At 48.1% G+C, this 21,110-nt stretch overlaps 1 protein-coding gene across 3 annotated transcripts in view; it reads left to right on the top strand.

The window, feature by feature from the left end:
- Positions 1 to 5,532, top strand: part of LOC113906610 (solute carrier family 2, facilitated glucose transporter member 5) — a 44,916-nt gene extending 39,384 nt beyond the window's left edge. For all 3 annotated transcript variants that reach the window (XM_027564993.1, XM_027564991.1, XM_027564992.1), the window contains exons 6-12: positions 2,344 to 2,469; positions 2,582 to 2,769; positions 2,886 to 2,996; positions 3,628 to 3,729; positions 4,016 to 4,091; positions 4,557 to 4,684; positions 4,776 to 5,532. In XM_027564993.1, coding sequence (XP_027420794.1) covers positions 2,344 to 2,469; positions 2,582 to 2,769; positions 2,886 to 2,996; positions 3,628 to 3,729; positions 4,016 to 4,091; positions 4,557 to 4,684; positions 4,776 to 4,979 — 935 coding nt within the window. In that variant the 3' untranslated portion in view covers positions 4,980 to 5,532. The remainder of the gene's footprint in view (positions 1 to 2,343; positions 2,470 to 2,581; positions 2,770 to 2,885; positions 2,997 to 3,627; positions 3,730 to 4,015; positions 4,092 to 4,556; positions 4,685 to 4,775) is intronic.
- Positions 5,533 to 21,110: the final 15,578 nt, after the last annotated feature.

Consider the following 21,110-nt stretch of genomic DNA (forward strand, 5'->3'; position numbering starts at 1 on the left):
CACCCTTGTAAGGATCTGGGACCAGGAGTGAAGCAGCTAGGTTCCTGTCTCCCGGTGATGGCACATAACCAGCCAGCAGGACCCAGAAAACCCCTGGCACCTTTCAAGTACTCTGTGGTATGTGGGGAAAGAGCCGTAGGTCCACCCAGGGAGAGGGGCTCAGAGAGGGCCTGGGCTGGGAGAAGCAGGACCAGCATTCCAGTGTGAGCAGAGAGGCCAGGAGTGTGAAGCTCTTTGTGCGAACAGGGAGCTGCAGACATCCTGCTGACCTCGCACTTTGTCCCTCCATCCTTCACGGTGACTGTTCAGCCACTGGCACCTCCCCTAGGCAGAGGTGGAGGGCAGAGCCTGGCCTGACTCATCTTAGAATCTCCAGCACAATTCATGGCACATAATAGGTGCTCAGTGAAGAAGGAAGGAAGGAGGGAAGGCCAGAAGAGAAAGAGTGTCAGAGTTTATGGAAGCGAGGGGCATAGGAGGTGAGCAGCCATAGCACAAAGGCTGCAAAGAAGTCCGGGGCAGGTCAAGAACCAGGTGTCTGGATGTGGCAGGGACACTGAGACCTTGTGAGAAGACTTTCACATAGTGGGTGGGAGGGGGGCCAGAGGGCAGACAGCAGCAGCCTGAATGGCAGGCGCTTCCACGCTTGCTGTAGTCTATGCAAGGGTGATGGAAGCGGAACTCAGATCAGCTAGGCCCCGGATTCGGAGCCAAGAGGTGGGAGGAGCTTGGGAGGATGGTGATTCAGGTTTCAACGTGCCTGAGTTCCTATCTCAGCTTTTCTCCCAAATAACTGACCTCGGGGTGAGGGAGCTGCACCTTCCATGCCTCAGTGTCGGCAGGTGTAAAATGGGGTTGACTCTGGTACCTGCCTCCTGACGTCGCTGTGACAGGGAGTGGGCTACAGGTGAAAAGCCATCAGAATAGTGCCTGGCACACAGATGTCCAAGGTTACACCTTCTGCAAATCCTAGGAGAAGAGGGAGTGAGTCGGGCATTCACAGCTCCTAGAAGGAGCCTGAACCACTCATTCACTTACTTGAAATAGTTTTATTTATATATTTTTGGCTGTGCTGGGTCTTCATTGCAGCCCGGGCTTTTCTCTAGTTGCAGTGAGCAGAGACTCTCTTGTTGCGATGTGCTGGCTTCTCATTGCGGTGGCTTCTCTTGTTGCGGACCACGGGCTATAGGGTGCGTGGGCTTCGGTAGTTGCAGCTCCTGGGCTCTAGAGCACAGGCTCAGCAGTTGTGACCCACGGGCTTAGCTGCTGCACAGCATGTGGAATCCTCCCACCCAGGGAGGAAACCCGTGTCTTCTGCATTGTCAGGCAGACTCTCCACCACTAAGCCACCAGGGAAGCCCTGAAAGTGAAGTCGCTCAGTCATGTCTGACTCTTTGCAACCCCATGGACTGTAGCCCACCAGGCTCCTCAGTCCATGGAATTTTCCAGGCAAGAATACTGGAGTGGGTTGCCGTTTCCTTCTCCAGGGGATCTTCCCGACCCAGGGATCGAACCCGTGTCTCCCGCGTTGCAGGCAGACGCTTTACCATCTTGAGCCACCAGGGATGCCCTATTTAACCATTTTTATTGTGAGATATAACATATACGTGGATCCAGAACTACAGTGGAACCACATGGTGTGGAACCACGCTGCACCAAACACCGTGTTGGTGTGACAGGCTCCTGTCCTGACCTGCTTCATTTTCAGCACCGTATAAAATTCCACCTGATGAGTGAACCATCGTTTATGGATGATGGTTTGCCTTGTTTCTGGGTTTCCCTTCTATAATCAGTGCTGCTTGGCCCATTCTCCTTCCACCCCAGGCACACTCCTGAACACGACTGCTGGGTTAGAGCCTGTGTGGTGTCCAGCATCACTAGCTCCTTTTAGACCATCTCCTAAAGATGCCACATGTCCACACAGCATGTGGAGACTTCCCATCTGCCCACATTCTCACCAGCACTTGGTATCATCTGAATTTTTCACTTTGTTCAGCTGGTAGGTGTGCTCTGTGCTCATTTGCTCAGGTCGTGTCTGACTCTTTGCAGCCCCAGGGTAGGTGGGCAGTAGTTATTCATCATTATCCATTCTCTAAGTGTTTAGAGTGCCCACTCATCATTAGGTACCAAGGGTTGGCAGACACAGGGATGAAAAAGACAAAGATCTTGTCCCCATCCCCACCCCTTCTGCCCGCTGTGTTCCAGACCCAAAGATAACCAATCAGGATAAAAGGCCAGAGCGGCCAATAGGGCTCCACCTGGCTGGAGGCAGAGGCAAGCTGGAGCCAAGGCTGAGTCTGGGGCACTGGGATCAGCTCTCTGGTCACACTGGTTTCCTTGCAGGCTGGCCCATCCTCCTTGGATTGACTGGGATCCCCGCTGTGCTGCAGCTCCTCTTCCTGCCCTTCTTCCCTGAGAGTCCCAGGTACCTGCTGATTCAGAAGAAAGATGAAGCAGCTGCCAAAAGTGGTGAGGCTTTCCCTTGAGACGAGGCGAAGGGACTGAGATTCTGGCATCTTTTCAGGAGTGGGGGGGTGCACCGTGGTCCAGCCCGCAACTCGCCCTCTGCTCGCTCCCCCAGCTCTGAGGAGGCTGCGTGGCTGGCATGATGTGGATGCAGAGATAGAGGAGATCCTGGAGGAGGACAGGGCTGAGAAGGCTGTGGGCTTCATCTCCGTGCTGAAGCTGTTCAAGATGAGGTCCCTGCGGTGGCAGGTCATCTCCATCATCGTCCTCATGGCGGGCCAGCAGCTCTCTGGAGTGAATGCGGTAGGGAGCAGGTGTTGGGGGTGGGCGTGGAGCTCGGCCTGGACAACGGCGGGTGCAGGGACACCCCGAGAGGTCCAGGTGGTGGCCTGGCAGGCCTCACCTTGGTTTCCTTCTAGATCTACTACTACGCAGACCAGATTTACCTGAGCGCTGGAGTGAATGAGGACGATGTCCAATATGTGACGGCGGGCACAGGTGCTGTCAACGTGCTGATAACTGTCTGCGCCGTGAGTATCCCGGGAGCCAAGTCCCCGTCTGACACCAGGGATGGAGGGCACCTTGGAGGGGCAGGTGGTCTCAGCCCAGGAAGGAGCCGAGATCTAGGTGGCAATGTGCCTCTTGGTCCCTTCATCTCTAACTTCTGGGCTATCCTCAGATGACAGCCTGTCTCTCCTCATGGGCAGCCTATGACTCCCAAAGATGGAGACCCCACCCACTACTCTGGAAGCTACCACCATGAGAGATGGCTCTTCTCCAGTCTTATACATTGGGGGTCACTACCTGTGCCAGGGCCGCTGTGTGATAAACAGGGCCCCTGGACTGGCCATTCAAGGACACACACACACACACATACATACACGAGAAGGTGGGTGCACAACCCACCCAGCTCTCATTGTGCTGTGCTCACTCACTCAGTCATGTCTGGCTCTTCGTGACCCCATGGGCTGTAGCCCACCAGGCTCTTCTGTCCATGGGATTCTCCAGGCAAGAATACTGGAGTGTAGCTGCCCCTTTAGAAAGGTGTTGTGTGGAACATGGAAGTGGGGCTGCCCAGGAAGGCGGGTCCGGGCAGGTATGTGGTGGGGGGTGGGGCACGGCCTGCTGAGCCTCCCACTTTTCCTCGCCCTTTCCCTCCAGATTTTCGTGGTGGAACTAATGGGGAGGAGATTCCTGCTCCTCCTGGGCTTCTCTGTCTGTTTCACCGCCTGCTGCGTGCTGACGGGTGCCTTGGCTCTGCAGGTGAGGAAGGCGGAGCCTGGGGTGCAGCCATCCACCTGGGCCCTCCTGTGCATGCTTATCATCATGATGAGTCAGCTGCTTGGGTCAGCCCTCCACCTGCCCCAGCAACCCACTGTTCATTTACAGTGGATATTCCAGGGGTATGCAGGTGGTGCTGCCTGTTGAAAAAGGCCCTCCTTCCCAACTCAGGCAGAGCAACTAGCCCTCTGGGAGACAAGAGTCCTGATGGTCCCAACCCAGATTGTCTCTGCTTTGGGTGTGATTCAACTCTGTTTCCTTTCCACAGGACGTGATATCCTGGATGCCCTACATCAGCATCGCCTGTGTCATCTCCTACGTCATAGGGCATGCCCTTGGGCCCAGTATGTACCCCAGAACTGATTCAATGGTTTCACTGCCCCTCTTCTATACCACCAGCCTAGAAACTTCTGGTCTGAGCTTCTTAGAGAGGCTCCAGGGAGGGCTAGATTTGGCCCTGAATGGCTTCTGTGCTACGCTCTTGTGGCTGAGGTGTTTGGGCAGAGCATGACAAGAAGGAGGACGGTAAAGCAGCCTGTGTAGGCTGGACACAGTGCCCATGTGGTGGGCAGAGATCTTTATAGATGGTCATGGACCCCTTTTGGGGACATCACAGGATGTCACCTGTTGTGCCTGACTTTTGGTAGATGCCTTCTCACGCTGCTTCTCCACACAATCAGGAGGTCCTGGAGACATACTTGCTCCGCCTTGAGCCCGCTGCCTCTGGAACCTTACATGGGCAGGGCTCCAGGACCTGTGGTGGGCTTGCTTGGCCAACAGAGAAGTCAGCTATCCTTGTTCCTCCCCAGGTCCCATCCCCGCACTGCTCGTCACCGAGATCTTCCTGCAGTCCTCCCGGCCAGCTGCCTACATGGTGGCGGGTACTGTTCACTGGCTCTCCAACTTCACTGTGGGCTTGGTCTTCCCATTCATCCAAGTAAGTGTGACCCAGGGCCCCAGAGGCACAAGATACTCAAGCAGTAAATTGAGAACCTTTTCAAAAATGTGGACCCTCTCCCCTCCCACAGGTGGGCCTCGGAGCTTACAGCTTCGTCATTTTTGCGGTGATATGTCTTCTCACCACCGTCTACATCTTCCTGATCATCCCTGAAACCAAGTCCAAGACCTTCATAGAAATCAATCGGATCTTCATCAAGATGAACAAAGTGCCAGGGGTGCACCCAGAAAAGGAGGAGCTAAAGGAGTTTCCACCGTCGACTGCAAGGCAGTAACTTGAGAGGAGGAGCCCATCAATAGGATCTGTGTAGAACTTCTCTCCTACGCTATGAATCCAGAATAAGGACAAGTTCGGTGTGGAATGCAGGCACTGCTGGGACTGTCCAAAGGGCTTCTGTGCAGTTCTTAAAGCCAGGCTGTCTCTTCCCGGATTGACCTACCACCAACCCTGAAGCATGGTGGGCAGCTGTCCCTCAACCGTGCTGGTTCAGCCATTGTGTGGCTCCTGGTAAGACCAGCGCCTATCACAAAAATCATTACCATGATGTCAAGACAGAAGGAATCAAATGTGGCCAAAGAAGCTATCTCTCCTCCAATCCCATTGTCTTCTGGTAGCCACAGGCATGTGTTCAGAGTGGAATCCCTCCTCTCGTCAGATCCATCTCCAGAAATGGAAAGTGTGATGTCATAAATAATGTCTAGGAATCTGGGAAGCAGGTCCCCATGGAGACTTTAACCAAGTCAGAGATTACTGATCCCAAATTATATTATTACAGGACCATGGCATTGCTTCTGTATACTCAATAAAACAAATATAATCACTTTTCACCAAGATGTTCTGTGTTTCTGTGAGCAGGTAGAAGGTGGGGGCATTCCATGCTCCTCCAAGTAGCTTGGTTGCACTGGAATGTCAGCCCCTTGAGGGCAGGGGTTTGACCAGTTTTGTTTATCCTGGAATCCCCACTGTCTTGAAGAGCCGGGCATGGAAAAGGCCCTCGAACAATACTTGCTGAAAGAAGGGGAGAAGTGAGAGATGAGGTGGTTACAAAGTTGTGATTTTTAAAATTTAAGATTGAGGAAACCTCTGCATGTCTTCAGGTGCATAGCGAGCACTGAGGGGTCCTGAAGATGAGATGAGAAGAGTGAAGGGAGAAGGAGGGAGTGCCCCCAAACACACAGCAGAGCTGAAGGCTTTTCTTACAGGTGTGCATGTGTGAAGAGGGTGTATACAAAAAGGTGGATAAATCCAAGGCATGGGAAAGGAAAGTGGAGGGACCACCTACTGAAAGGCCTCTGTCAGGATGTGAAATCTCCCGGGAGTTGGGAGGTAGAGACCAGGGGCAGGGTGGGACAGAGGTGGAGTTGGGAGCACCTTTCTTGGGGGGTGAAATGGGGATTCCCCAGGTGGTGCATTCCATGACTTAAAAAAGTAGTGAGGACCCAAATGAATTAAAAAGCACAATGCTGTGATTGAACCATCCTTCCCTTCTGCTGCAGGGACCTACAGTGTGAGGGGGGACAGAAAACAATGGCAGATAGCGGCTATCAACACTGAGGAGCAGTAAGGCTGGAATGTCAGAAGCTAAGGAGCTATGATATCATTAACTCAGCTCATGCTACCTGGAGGACCCCTAACGCAGGAGAGGCTCTGGAGTTCATGATTCTGTGGATCTATTCTCTGGAGTCAACCTTCAGTTCAGTCGCTCAGTAGTGTCCAACTCTTTACGACCCCATGAATCACAGCACGCCAGGTCTCCCTGTCCATCACCAACTCCCGGAGTTCACCCAGACTCACGTCCATCGAGTCAGTGATGCCATTCAGCCATCTCATCCTCTGTCATCCCCTTCTCCTCCTGCCCCCAATCCCTCCCAGCATCAGAGTCTTTTCCAATGAGTCAACTCTTCACATGAGGTGGCCAAAGTACTGGAGTTTCAGCTTTAGCATCATTCCTTCCAAAGAAATCCCAGGGCTCATCTCCTTCAGAATGGACTGGTTGGATCTCCTTGCAGTCCAAGGGACTCTCAAGAGTCTTCTCCAACACCACAGCTCAAAGGCATCAATTCTTCAGCACTCAGCCTTCTTCACAGTTCAACTCTCACATCCATACATGACCACAGGAAAAACCATAGCCTTGACTAGACGGACCTTTGTTGGCAAAGTAATGTCTCTGCTTTTGAATATGCTATCTAGGTTGGTCATAACTTTCTGTCCAAGTAGTAAGGGTCTTTTAATTTCATGGCTTCAGTCACCATCTGCAATGATTTTGGAGCCCCAAAAAATAAAGTCTGACACTGTTTCCACTGTTTCCCCATCTATTTCCCATGAAGTGATGGGACCAGATGCCATGATCTTCGTTCCCTGAATGTTGAGCTTTAAGCCAACTTTTTCACTCTCCACTTTCACTTTCATCAAGAGGCTTTTGAGTTCCTCTTCACTTTCTGCCATAAGGGTGGTGTCATCTGCATATCTGAGGTTATTGATATTTCTCCCGGCAATCTTGATTCCAGCTTGTGTTTCTTCCAGTCCAGCGTTTCTCATGATGTACTCTGCATATAAGTTAAATAAACAGGGTGACAATATACAGCCTTGACGAACTCCTTTTCCTATTTGGAACCAGTCTGTTGTTCCATGTTCAGTTCTAACTGTTGCTTCCTGACCTGCATACAAATTTCTCAAGAGGCAGATCAGGTGATCTGGTATTCCCATCTCTTTCAGAATTTTCCACAGTTTATTGTGATCCACACAGTCAAAGGCTTTGGCATAGTCAATAAAGCAGAAATAGATGTTTTTCTGGAACTCTTTTGCTTTTTCCATGATCCAGCGGATGTTGGCAATTTAATCTCTGGTTCCTCTGCCTTTTCTAAAACCAGCTTGAACATCAGGAAGTTCACGGTTCACATATTGCTGAAGCCTGGCTTGGAGAATTTTGAGCATTACTTTACTAGCGTGTGAGATGAGTGCAATTGTGTGGTAGTTTGAGCATTCTTTGGCATTGCCTTTCTTTGGGATTGGAATGAAAACTGACCTTTTCCAGTCCTGTGGCCACTGCTGAGTTTTCCAAATTTGCTGGCATATTGAGTGCAGCACTTTCACAGCATCATCTTTCAGGAGTTGAAATAGCTCAACTGGAATTCCATCACCTCCACTAGCTTTTTTCATAGCGATGCTTCCTAAGGCCCACTTGACTTCATGCTCCAGGATGTCTGGCTCTAAGTTAGTGATCACACCATCGTGATTATCTGGGTCATGAAGATCTTTTTTGTACAGTTCTTCTGTGTATTCTTGCCATCTCTTCTTAATATCTTCTGCTTCTGTTAGGTCCATACCATTTCTGTCCTTTATTGTGCCCATCTTTGCATGAAATGTTCCCTTGGTATCTCTAATTTTCTTGAAGAGATCTCTAGTCTTTCCCATTCTGTTGTTTTCCTCTATTTCTTTGCATTTATCACTGAAGAAGGCTTTCTTATCTCTTCTTGCTATTCTTTGGAACTCTGCATTCAGATGCTTATATCTTTCCTTTTCTCCTTTGCTTTTCGCTTCTCTTCTTTTCACAGCTATTTATAAGCCCTCCCTAGAGAGCCATTTTGCTTTTTTGCATTTCTGTTCCATGGGGATGGTCTTGATCCCTGTCTCCTATACAGTGTCACGAACCTCATTCCATAGTTCATCAGGCACTCTATCTGTCAGATCTAGGCCCTTAAATCTATTTCTCACTTCCACTGTATAATCATAAGGGATTTGATTTAGGTCATACCTGTATGGTCTAGTGGTTTTCCCTACTTTCTTCAATTTAAGTCTGAATTTGGCAATAAGGAGTTCATGATCTGAGCCACAGTCAGCTCCTAGTCTTGTTTTTGCTGACTGTATAGAGCTTCTCCATCTTTGGCTGCAAAGAATATAATCAATCTGATTTCGGTGTTGACCATCTGGTGATGTCCATGTGTGGAGTCTTCTCTTGTGTTGTTGGAAGAGGGTGTTTGTTATGATCAAACTTTGGTTCTGCCATCTAGTAATCGTGCACCTTGGGTGACCACCTTGGATTTTCTGTACCTCGATTTTCTCTTCTCTTGCATGCTAAGTCACTTCAGTCATGTCCAACACCCGGTGACCCTATGGACTGTAGCCTGCCAGTCTCCTCTGTCCATGAGATGCTCTAGGCAAGAATACTGGAGTGGGTTGTCATTTCCTTCTCCAGGGAGCTTCCCAACCCAGGGATTGAACCGGAGTCTCTTGTGTTTCCTGCACTGGCAGGTGGGTTCATTACCAATAGTGCCAACCTGGGAAATCCTGGTGGCTCAGACGGTAAGGAATATGTCTAACGCAGGAGACCTGGGTTTCATCTCTGGGTCTGGAAGATCCACTGGAGAAGGAAATGGTTACCTATTCCAGTATTCTTTCTGGAGAATCCCATGGACAGAGGAGCCTGGTGAGCTACAATCCATGGGGTCTCAAAGAGTGAGACACGACTGAGCAACTAACACTTTCTTCTGTTGAGCTAATCATAAATGTCTCATATGGTTGGTTGTGAGAAGTAAATAATATGCTTGTAGTGTTTAAATCAGTTGTAGTTTAGTCACTAAATCATGTCCAACTCTTTTGCAACCTCCTGGATCATAGCCCACCAGGTTCCTCTTCCATGGGATTTTCCAGACAAGAGTACTGGAGTGTGTTGCCCTTTCCTTTTCCAGGGGATCTTCCCAACTCAGGGATTGAATACATGTCTCCTACCTTGCAGACATATTCTTTACTGCTGAGCCACTAGGGAAGCCAGTGCCTGACTTGTGCTAAGCATTTAGTTATTTTTCAGTGCTTGGGAATAAGCATTGATCCAGAAGACAAATAAATCCATAGACAAAATACAGTGAGATATCACTATACACGTAAATGGATTTAACAAGTAAGTGGATGGCAGGTGCTGGGAACTATCTCACTGTTGCAGTGGGAAATGACAGATAAGCCAAGAGAGAGGGTTTAGGATGATCCACATGGTAATAGACTAGAGTTGGAGATGTGGTTTAGCTGAATATAGACACAGATGGCTACACACAGGAATATTTAGAGATCCGTGGATTTCTATGGGTTAGTAAAATACTACAGAAGAAAGGTATGGGCCTGATGCTATGGCTGCACAGAAGGAAGACGGGGACTTAAGAAAGACAAAAAGGATTTCTCCAGGTGGAGAAGATGCCATAGGAGAGAGGATGGTTGTGCCAGGTGAGGAAAGGCACAAAGAGATGCGGAGGGGTTGAGGGGAAGGCTGGATCACTTAGTGTGAAGGTGAAGGTAGAGAGCCTGAACGAGATTCTGTGGGTCCCTGTGAGCCACACTGGGTCTGAACCTTGTCCTCAAGATAAATCTGGCTTTAGGTGACCGCTGAGTTTCAGGGAGGTCCACGGCAGTAACAAGACTGGGTGGGACTTGGGGAGGGAGGCTTACTGGAGAAAAATAATGAGGGCTTTGCAAAGCCAGCAGAGCAGGGGGGTGGCGGTGGGGCAGATGTGAGTAAGAACTCAGCGGACTTGGTGGGATTCGCCACCGTAGGTCTGATGTCCTTGCCAGGTTTCTAACTGGGGATGATAGGGAGTGGCTTGAGGAAGTGAGTGGCAGCCTTGGGGAGAAGACAGTTAACATTCTTGGACCTGTTGAGATGGGGAGCTCATCTCACACGAAAGATGCCTAGAAGGAAGACCTCCCCTCTCCTGATATTTTCAATGTAATGACTCTTTAAATTGCAAATTAGTCCTGGGCAGTCTGACTCACGTCAGCCAATGACTTCCAGTTAGGTTCAGAATAAAACCCCCAGTGCTCTCAGCCTGCTCAGTATCTGTGTGCCTGCTACCTCCTTCCTCTCCCTTTCTGCTCCAACTCCACCAACCTCTCGTCACTCCCCAAACCATGGCCAGCCCTCTCTCACTTCAGGATGTTTGCATCACGCTGGTGCTTGTGCAGGCTCTCTCATGGCTGGCCACCTCCATCAATCAAGGAGGCCTTCTACCTCCCCGGATGTGCACACACATCCCCACCCAAGGTGTGAGGTGTACAGGCATTCCTCAGCCAAGACGTATCTTAAACTGAAGGCTTCTGGGAGGAGCAAGACTCATCATGGCCTGGCATTATCAGCTGACTTTTTGACCCCTAAGGAGCCTTTCTGCACATGTGTAGTGTCCCCAGAAAGTAGGGGGTGGGGGAGTGGGAGCAAGGGAGTGAAGATCACTTAATCCTTTACCCAAACAGGATTTTCCCCCTCTTTGTTCCTGCCATGGCTGTTATCTTAAGGTGTTTACAAGAGATAAAGCCTGGCTGCTTACCATGTTTCTGTCTATTTAAGAAGGCGAACAGGAGGCTGATTGTAAATGCCTTACCTGGAGCCCACCCATCTCCTGTCTCAGGTAATGCAAACAGGAGACTAACTGTTAAGTAACCACCCTGAAGCCCACTTCTTCCTACACCATGAAATGCAACAGGAGGCCAGTTGTGAATGCCTAATCTGGAACCCATCTATCTCCTGCCCTAAGCTGAGCCTCCAAGAATGGGTGAGATTTTTCCTAGATTCCACATGTATGTGTTAATATAAAATATATATATTTTTTCTCTTTCTGACTTCTTTTTCTCTGTATAACAGGTTCTGGTTTCACTCACCTCAGTTCAACCTGACTCAAATTCATTCCTTTTTATGGCTGAGTAATACTGCATTGTATAAATGTACCATGGGGGGAGAAAGGGTGGGGCAAATTGAGAGAGCAGCATTGACTTATATACACCACCATGTGTGAAATAGATACTAGTGGGAAGCTGCTGCATAACACGGGGAGCTCAGCCTGGTTCTCTGTGATGATCTAGAGGGGTGGAATGGGGGGTGGGGGTGGGAGGGAGGCTCAGAGGGAAGGGATATACATATAGTTATGGCTGATTCACATTGCTGTATGGCAGAAACCAGCACAAAGCTATAAAGCAACTATCCTCCAATTAGAAATAATTTTTAAAAAATGCTTGATTGATACAGCCGTTATTGAGAATGGTATGGAGATTCCTTTAAAAACTAGGAATAAAGCTACCATATGACCCAACAATCCCACTACTGGGTATATACCCTGAAGAAACCAAAATGGAAAAAGATACATGTGCCCCAATGTTCATCACAGCACTATTTACAATAGCTAGGACATGGAGGCAACCTAGATGTCCATCAACGGATGAATGGAGAAAGAAATTGTAGTACATATACACATTGGAATATTACTCAGCTATAAGAAGGAGCACATTTGACCCAGTTCTAATGAGGTGGATAAATCTAGAGTCTATTAGACAGAGTGAAGTAAGTCAGAAAGAGAAAGACAAATATCGTATACTAACACACGTATATGGAATCTAGAGGGCTGCCAGGTGGTGCTAGTAGTAAAGAACATGCCTGCCAATGCAGGAGATGTAAGAGATGCAGACCCAGTCCCCAAGTTGGGAAGATCCCCTGGAGGAGGGCATGGCAACCCACTCCAGTATTCTTGCCTGGAGAATCCCATGGACAAAAGAGCCTGGCGGGCTACACACAGTATATGGGATCACACAAAGTCAGATATGACTGAAGCAACTTAGCACACACGCATGGACTCTGGAAAGATGGTACTAGGCTTGTCCCAAGAGTTAACACTCTGCTAGGGAGGCCTGAGAACGGATGAAGGGCACAGCAGACAAACATTTAAATTTAATAGCACTTGGGAGAATACCTAAACTGTCATGAGGAGACATTTAAGAGAAATAAGGACCCCACATTCCCCTCTCCTATGGCCATCACGCTACTGTCCACGTGCCAACATGTTTTCACCCAGGCATACGGGTGTATTTTGCTTTAGTCACCTAACATGACTTTCATAACATGTCTCCATGTCCCTACGTAATTTTCAAATTATCCCTTGAAACGGCAGCCTGGCATTCCAATCAGCCTATTTGTCGTAAGTTATTCAGTTATTCCCTAATTATTTTGCTAATAGAGATATTTCTGAATTGAGCAACTTTGTTCAATATTTTAGTGACTTATTTAGTACTAATAAGTATGCATACTAAGTCGCTTTTGTCCTGTCCAGCTCTTTGCAACCGTAGGGACTATAGTCCTCCAGGCTCTTCTGTCCATGGGATTCTCCAGGCAAGAATACTAGAGTGGGTTGCCATGCCCTCCTCCAGGGGATCTTCCTGACCCAGGGATTGAACTTGAGTCTCTTACATCTCCTGCATTGGTAGGCAGGTTCTTTACCACTGGTGCCACCTGGGAAGCCCCATCTGGGAAGCCCTAATAAGTTTAAGTAGAAATAATTAAATTGTATCTCTTTAAAAATATTTAGCGCCCTCCTTCCCCAAAATGAACAATTGTCCAAATTCCTAAGAGAAAGCACATATGGAGAGATAACGCAAGAGACCATAAAAGATCCAGACAATCAGGCCTGACTTGGTTTCCAAGATGCCTCGTCTCGTTTCAAGGGACCCAGGGCAGGTGGTGTTTTTCTTCTTGGTGCAAGGGAGAGTTTCTACTTTGAGGCTTGGTGGAGGCAAAGACAAAATTCACACTGTGACCCTTTATCTTATCAACAAGTCCAAGGAAAATGTTCTCCTGGGGAAAGTCAGCAGAGTTCAGAGACCAAAGGAGTAATAAAACCCCACAGGCTCCAGGCGGTCAGCACAGAGCAGGACCTGGGTGTCACTAAGGAGGCGGAGTGCACCTGTTTTTCTGCTGAACAAGCATGGAGAAAAAAAGAGGCAGGGACTCCTCTGCCCACCCCACCCAGGGAAGGGGTTAGTGCCAAGTCTAGGAAACCATCACTCACTGTCCCCTTTGCCACCAGGTGAGGGGACTGTGGAGGGAAGATGAGGACAGCACTGGCCGTGTCTTTCCTGGGGAGCCATCAGCCCTGGGGGAGCAGTGGGGAGATGCAGCTTCCTGACTCAGAAACAAGATGACATGGGGTGGAGGGTGAGTCCAGCTGTTGGGAAGTGTGTCCTGATCCTGTCCCCCCAGCTTCTGAAGTTGCCCGAATTCTGTTTGTGGGCTGCCAGGGTTGAGGACTGTCGCAGTCAGGCAGCTGATGGTGGGGGTGGGGGGTCAGAGGCAGCAGGCAAGCAGTGGCATGGGGAGATGGTCTGGGGATGCTTCTCGGAGTGCTGGGCGGCGCTGATTCAGGCAGCCACAGACCCTGCCCCCATCTCTGCCACCTGCTGAAACTTTGGCCCTGGGACCAGGTCCCGGGAGCTGCCCTGGGTGTTGGGGAAGCCATGGAAATGTGACTGCCTTGGCTTTCCCGACAAGCCATGTACCTCCTTCAGGGGCTCTGTTTGCTGAATACCCTTTCCCCAGATGCTCACAGGCCCGTATCATTCATTCAGATCTCAGTTCAATGGCACCTCCTCAGAGAGCTGTCTCTCTCCCCTCAGCCCTGTCCCCTGTTTTATTGTCTTCACAGCATTATGGTTATTTGGAAGTCTCCTATTTGTTTGTGGTTTGAGGGCCGGGGGGAGGGGGGTTGGGGTGAAGGTTAGTCTTTTGTGTTTTTCTTGCCCCCCCTCCCCGGGCCCCCTTCTAGAATGTAAGCTCCACACGGGCAGAGCAGGGTGGACCTTTTTCCTGAAGCTTCCGCCTCTCCACTTCCAGAAGTTCCCAGGACTAACCCCAGAGTCCCCGACCATAAACCTCCTCTCTGGCAGTGCTGCAACCCATGCTGGTGCTGGACACACTGGAAGCAGGCTTTGGTTCCGCCTTGCAGTACAGCTACAACATTGAGTGGTCAACAGGCCACACAAGGTAGGCAGGAGAAAGCAGCCATCTTGCTCTGTGGAAGCTGCCATCTTCCTTCCAGAAGTCACCCTCTTCTTTCCAGAAGCGGCTGTCTCCCTCTGATACTCCCTGGAGGCTGGCCTCTGAAGACCAGGGGATGACTAGAGTTGTCCCCCTCAACCCACCTCCACTTTTCCCTCCGACCCCCCATCACAGGAATGCCATCCTTTACAGACACATTAGGAAGAGGGTGGAAGGGGATGGGCATGGATTCCCTGCCCAGTCGCTTTGGACTTTAGTCCCCCTGCTCTTCCTCCTGGGAAGGCCACTTGCAGATGACAAAGAGAATGGAGTAAAAGACTAAACCCTTAAGGGTTGGGGTTGTGGTGAGAAGAAGCAGAGAAAAGTGTCTCCAAGGCCTGGTAAAGCATGTGAGTCAGGAGAGAGGGACAGGGCCTGAAGAGGAGTCAAGATAAGCACCAAAAGTTGACCACTAGCTTTGACCTCATGGAGGGCATGGCTGACTTTGACAAGAGCAGCTAAGGGGAGACCTGGAGACAAAAGCTTGACTGGAGTGGATTCAGGAAGAATGAGCAGGGTGAAGGATACACAGCCTTTTGAAAGTGTTTTGCTGTACAAGGGAGCAAAAAATGAAGCTTAGTAAAGAGACAAGTGGGTTATGTTGGCTTTTTATAGGGCAAGAGTCATGTATGTATTGTGGTGTGTGTGTGTGTGTGTGTGTGCTCGCACGCTCAGTTGCTAAGTCATGGCCAACTCTTTGGACTGTAGACCACCAGGCTCCTCTGTCCTTGGAATTTTCCAGGCCAGAATCCTGGATTGGGTTGCCATTTCCTCCTCCAGGGGAGCTTCCCAATCCAGGGATCAAATCCACATTTCCTGAGTGTCTTGCGTTGGCAGGCAGATTCTTTACCACTGAGCCACCTGGGACGCCCTCATTGTGATGAGGAGGATGCAGTAAAGACGGACCAGTGATGCAGGACAGATAGGGAACATGTCCCTGAAAGGGCAAGAACAGGAACCAGCATCTGTTCCCATTCATTTGGGTATATGAGTCCTGAAAGAAAGTGAAGTCGCTCAGTTGTGTCTGATTCTTTGCGACCCCATGGACTGTAGCCCACCAGGCTCCTCCCTCCATGGGATTCTCCAGGCAAGAGTACTGGAGTGGGTTGCCATTTCCTTCTCCAGGGGATCTTCCTGACCCAGGGATCGAACCCAGGTCTCCCGCATTCCAGGCAGACGCTTTAACCTCTGAGCCACCAGGGAAGCTTTAAACATCACTGTCATTACAGGAATTCCTTGGTGGTCCAGTGGTTAGGACCCTATCCTTCCACTGCAGGGGGCATGAGTTCTATCCCTTGTTGAGGAACTAGGATCTCATAAGCCACTCATATGGCAAAAAAAAAAAAAAAATTACTGTTATTCATTTTTAGCTACACTTTATTCTGCTTTATAGGAGCTACTGCAATAGTTGGTCATGGATTATATATTTTATATTAATATAATTATTACCATTGAAGGAACACTTTTTCTCAGTCAAGCAACGTACCATCACTATATATATCACAGTGATTGCTCACAAATTCTCTATTACATACATATTATTTCTATAATTGATGAGGAAACTAAGGCTTATAAAGATAGAGCTCACACAGTCATATTATTAGTAACAATACTTCATATGTTGCCCCTTGTACAGTAAGGCTCTATGAAGTGAAGTTTAACAGTAAATTTGTTTTTAAAAAAAACTCTACACCAAGACATATCATTGTATTTTATTTTTATTTTTTTGACAATACTGTACAGCTTGCAGGATCTTAGTTCCCCAAGCAGGGATTGAATCCAGGTCCCCTGCAGTGGAAGAGTGGAGTCCTAACCACTGGACCACCAGGGAAGTTGCAATAGTGACTCTTTAACTGCATTTTGTGCAGTCTGGTTCCTCGTCTCACCCCATTGTACAGTAGGGTTTTTTAATCTCCAGCAAACAACAGAGAATCAACTGTGTCCTAAAAGCACTGGCAGGAACATTCTTTAGTACAATGACTGGAGGCAATTAAGAATATTACCTCTTGGTCTCTCATGAGTTGCCCAGTATTCTTGGCTGTGGACGGGGCCATGTCTTCCAGGTCTTCAAGTCCTTTTATAATGAAACCTAGTTCAAGCAACATGGACCCTCCATGGACAGGAAAGTCATGCCACTGGAGGGGTTCTGCACCGAGTCTGTTTCCTCTGGGAGGCTTGGTGGGGTCAGCACTAGTTTTTGGCCTGCTGGTTGACAAATGTGGTAGGTTGATGGGGGGGCTGCTCTCACTCAAAATTCACATCCGTAAACCATGATGTTCTGGTGATCGAACATGCGGTGGGGAGCTGTGTGACCTTAAAAATCAGGAGGCCTGAAGTGCACCCCCAACTTTGCCATAGATACCATAACCTTAAAGGAAGTCCTTGAATTTCTTGGGATTTCTCCCCCTTGTCAGCTGCACAGGAACAGCAGCCCCTCTGTCATCCACCTCGTGGAGGTGGTTCAGCCTTTGAGAGCAAAGTCTGGATGGTACTCAGCAGAGGGGCCTCATCAGCGCTTCTAGCGGGTGTTCAATAAATGCTTGTTGATTGGGTTTAATTCGAGGTCAGCTGACCCATGGCTCCAAGTTGTAATAGCTGCAGCTCTCCCTGTGCAGCCTCAATCATGTTGTTCTCTGAGGTGTGGGATTCAGATTAGGTCACTCTGCATGCCCCTGACTCATGTCTTGTTTGAGGATGAAGCCTAGTTCTTATACTTGGCTTGGTTTACAGGGACTCACAGATCTTTACGCCTAAGCCCAGTTGCTGCAAAGATGTGACTCTGCAGATAAGGTTCCCTTATCTGGGTCAAGGTTCCCAGGAAGGAAGTGAGCCAAGGTTTCAGGGTTAGGTCTCATGGAATTCCATTTGACCAGGTCTCACTCTTTGGAATTCACAGTTACACTTGGAGTTGACATGTTGGCATTTTGAAGGGAAGGGTGGGAAGTCCTCTAAAGAAAACTAGATTTTAAAGAACCATACCAATTCAGTTTTCATGCATGAAAGAAAATATTGGGCAATTCCCTCGCAGTCCAGTGGTTAGGACTCCTTCCTCTCACTGCTGGGTGACCAGGGTTCAATCCCTGGTTAGGGAACTAAGACCCCACAAGCGACAAGGCATGGCAAAAAACAAAAAAGATAAATTACTAGCAACTGAAAGTCATTTATTTAAACAGGACTCATATCACCTCTTCTTATAGTTACTTGATTAACAATTAATTTTCAGGACTTCCCTAATGGTCCAGTGGTTAAGACTCCTCACTTCCATTGCAGGGGGCATGGGTTCAATCCCTGGAAGGGGAATGAAGATCCCACATGCCACGTGATACAGCCAAAACAACAAATAAAATGGCAAAAAACCAAAACAAAACCTGACCAATTTGCCATTTGTTGTATACTTGAATGCAGGAAACATTCACTATATTGCAATTATGCCATAATCCAGACTTTTTGGAATTCAGAATGTGCTGTTCTCAGCTATACCAGGAGTGACTGGATTGTTCTAGAAGCTTGGCCCCCTCCTCCTTGTCTGAACCCAGTGTCACAGAACTTGGGACTTCAGAGATGGCTTTATCATTGCCCTCGTTTTGCAAATGACAACCCTGAGACCAGCTGGTGTGATGGAGCTGGCCTTGTCCTAGCGGGGTGTGGACAAGCCCCGAGCTAAGCTAAGCCTTCCTGTCATCAGGAAGGGGCTCAAGTGGGCTCTTTTTTTTCTCTCTGGGCCTCAGGTCTCTGGGCCAGCTGATCCTCTGCCTTGAATTAGAGCTCTAGTGGCAGCTGTCTCAGGGGTACAGCCACCCCAAGATGAGAAAAGTGGCCTGAGAAAACCATCTGTGTATCTGATGAGTCATCAGTGTTGCCTGGTGGGGGACTTTGGTAGAACTCTTAGGACTAACCCTACCACCACCCCAGAAGGGGTGTCTGGGGCTCTGTTTAGAGATCTCTGCTCCCCTACTCCTGGCATCAGAGCCCCACTCCCCTGGGTGATGCACCTGTGTCAGTCAGGGTCCTGACTCTAGAGCTTGGGAGCCACAGCTATTGAGCCCACGTGCCACAGCCACTGAAGCCCACACCCTAGAGCCCATGCTCCAAAACAAGAGAAACCATCACAAGAAACCCACCCACAGCAAATAGAGAGTAGCCCCTGCTCACCACTAGAGAAAAGCCCAAGCAAAGCAATGAAGACCCAGCACTGCCAAAAATAAAAAATAAATAAATAAATAAAAACTTAAAAACCTTCTTAAAAACTGTGCACAGATGGAGTGAGTTTGTTTTTTGTTTTTTAAAACTATATATAGTAACTCCTTGACTTACATTAGGGTTCCATCCCTATAAACCCATCATTTGTTGTTGTCCAGTTGCTAAGTTGGGATCCCATGGACTGCAGCGCACCAGGCTCCCCTGTCCTTCACTATCTCCTAGAGTCTGCTCAAATTCATGTCCACTGAGTCAGTGATGCCATCCAACCATCTCATCCTCTGCTGCCCTCTTCTCCTGCCCTCAATCTTTCCCAGCATCAGGGTCTTTTCTAATGAGCTGGCTCTTCACATCAGGTGGCCAAAGTATTGGAGAAACCCATCATAAGTTGATAATACTGTAAGTCAAAAGTACATTTAACACCCTGACCTACTAAACATCATTGCTTAGTCCAACCTACTTTTAATGTGGTCAGAAAACACATTCATCTACAGTTGGGCAAAATCACTTAACATAAAGCCCATTTTATATTGAAGTGTTGACTGTCCCATGTAAGGTATTGCATATTGTCTGTCAAGTGAAAAATAGAGTGATTGTCACTGACCCTGGTGAGCACGTGGCTGCCAGGAGCTGCCTAGTATCACAAGAGAGGATCGTACTGCTAGTCGATAGACCAGGGAAAAGATCAAGATTCAAAGTACAGTTTCTAGTGAATGTGTATCATTTCACATCATTGTAAAGTTGAAAAATTGTAAGTCGAACCTGCTCAAGTCAGGGACTGTATTTGAAAACACAATCATATTGAGAGAGTCAATTCTTAGGTAGGTTGATAAGTCTGGGGTCCCCCAGGAGGAGAAAGGGGTATGGGGCTCTTCAGGAGGAGAAAAGGACAAACTTTTTTTCTACATTCCTTCATTTTAGTCACATAAAATGTTTTTTTCTTTAAGCCCTGAGCTAAACAAGTCATCTTGCTCAAGGATATGTTTTTCCTTAAGCTCTGTATCAATGACCATATAACAACAACATATCCTGCCTGAGGACATGTTTCTCCTTAAGAATCTTCTGATTAATCTGGTCATCTTAAAGTGTATGTTGTGAGAGTGGGTGTGGTAAGACTTTTACAACCTTGAGACATTCTTTTGATTTACTGTAATAGTCAATTACCTTGCTAAGACTAGTGAGTGGGAGCATTCTCTGTCCCCCTTCTGATGTCTATGTCAGAAGCTTTCTCTGTCCCTTTTTATACTTTATTTTTTTGCCTTTCCACCATATTTTATTCTTTTTTTTAAAATTTTAATTGGAGGCTAATTACTTTACAATATTGTAGTGGTTTTTGCCATACATTGACATGAATCAGCCATGGGTGTACATGTGTTCCCCATCCTGAACCCCTCTCCCCTCTCCCTCCCTATCCCATCCCTCAGGGTCATCCCAGTGCACCAGCCCTGAACACCCTGTCTCATGCATCGAACCTGGACTGGCGATCTGTTTCACATATAATAATATACACGTTTCAATGTTATTCTCTAAAATCATCCCTCCCTCTCCTTCTCCCACAGAGTCCAAAAGTCTGTTCTGTACATCTGTGTCTCTTTTGCTGTCTTGAATATAGGGTCATCATTACCATCATTGGTGTTTTTCTTTCTGACTTACTTCACTCTGTAAAATAGGCTCCAGTTTCATACACCTCATTAGAACTGATTCAAATGCATTCTTTTTAATACCTCAGTAATATTCCATTGTGTATATGTACCACAGCTTTCTTATCCATTCATCTGCTGATGGACATCTATGTTGCTTCCATGTCCTGGCTATTATAAACAGTGCTGAGATGAACACTGGGGTACACGTGTCTCTTTCAATTCTGGTTTCCTCCGTGTGTATGCCCAGCAGTGGGATTGCTGGGTCATATGGCAGTTCTATTTCCAGTTTTTTAAGGAATCACCACAGTGTTCTCCATAGCGGCTGTACTAGTGACCACATGTGTCGGATCCTTTTTATACTTTAATAAAACTCTGCTAGGCAAAAGCTCTTGAGTGATCAAGCCTGGTCCCTGGTCCCGAAGCTAAATCTTTCTCTTCGGCGATCATGAATCTGACACCGTTCACCATAAACTATCAACATGTAAAGATGAGAATGTGTCAAGAGATTATTCTTGTATTTCAGAGAGACAATGTCTTCATGTTTTGCCTTTTTTGACAAGCCATCCTTCCATCATGATTTCCTCCTTGATTCCTGGGTGCATGCAAAGACCTTCAGGACGAAGCCTGGTTGTGTTCACCGAACAGTAGGGCCTGTGGAGGAACAGGTGAAGTGGAAGGTGATGATGAAGCTGTCAAAGAAAATGCTAGTTACAGTCCTGCTTCGGTT

This window comes from Bos indicus x Bos taurus, chromosome 16 (genome assembly GCF_003369695.1).
Source record: "Bos indicus x Bos taurus breed Angus x Brahman F1 hybrid chromosome 16, Bos_hybrid_MaternalHap_v2.0, whole genome shotgun sequence".
Classification (NCBI taxonomy): domain Eukaryota; kingdom Metazoa; phylum Chordata; class Mammalia; order Artiodactyla; family Bovidae; genus Bos; species Bos indicus x Bos taurus.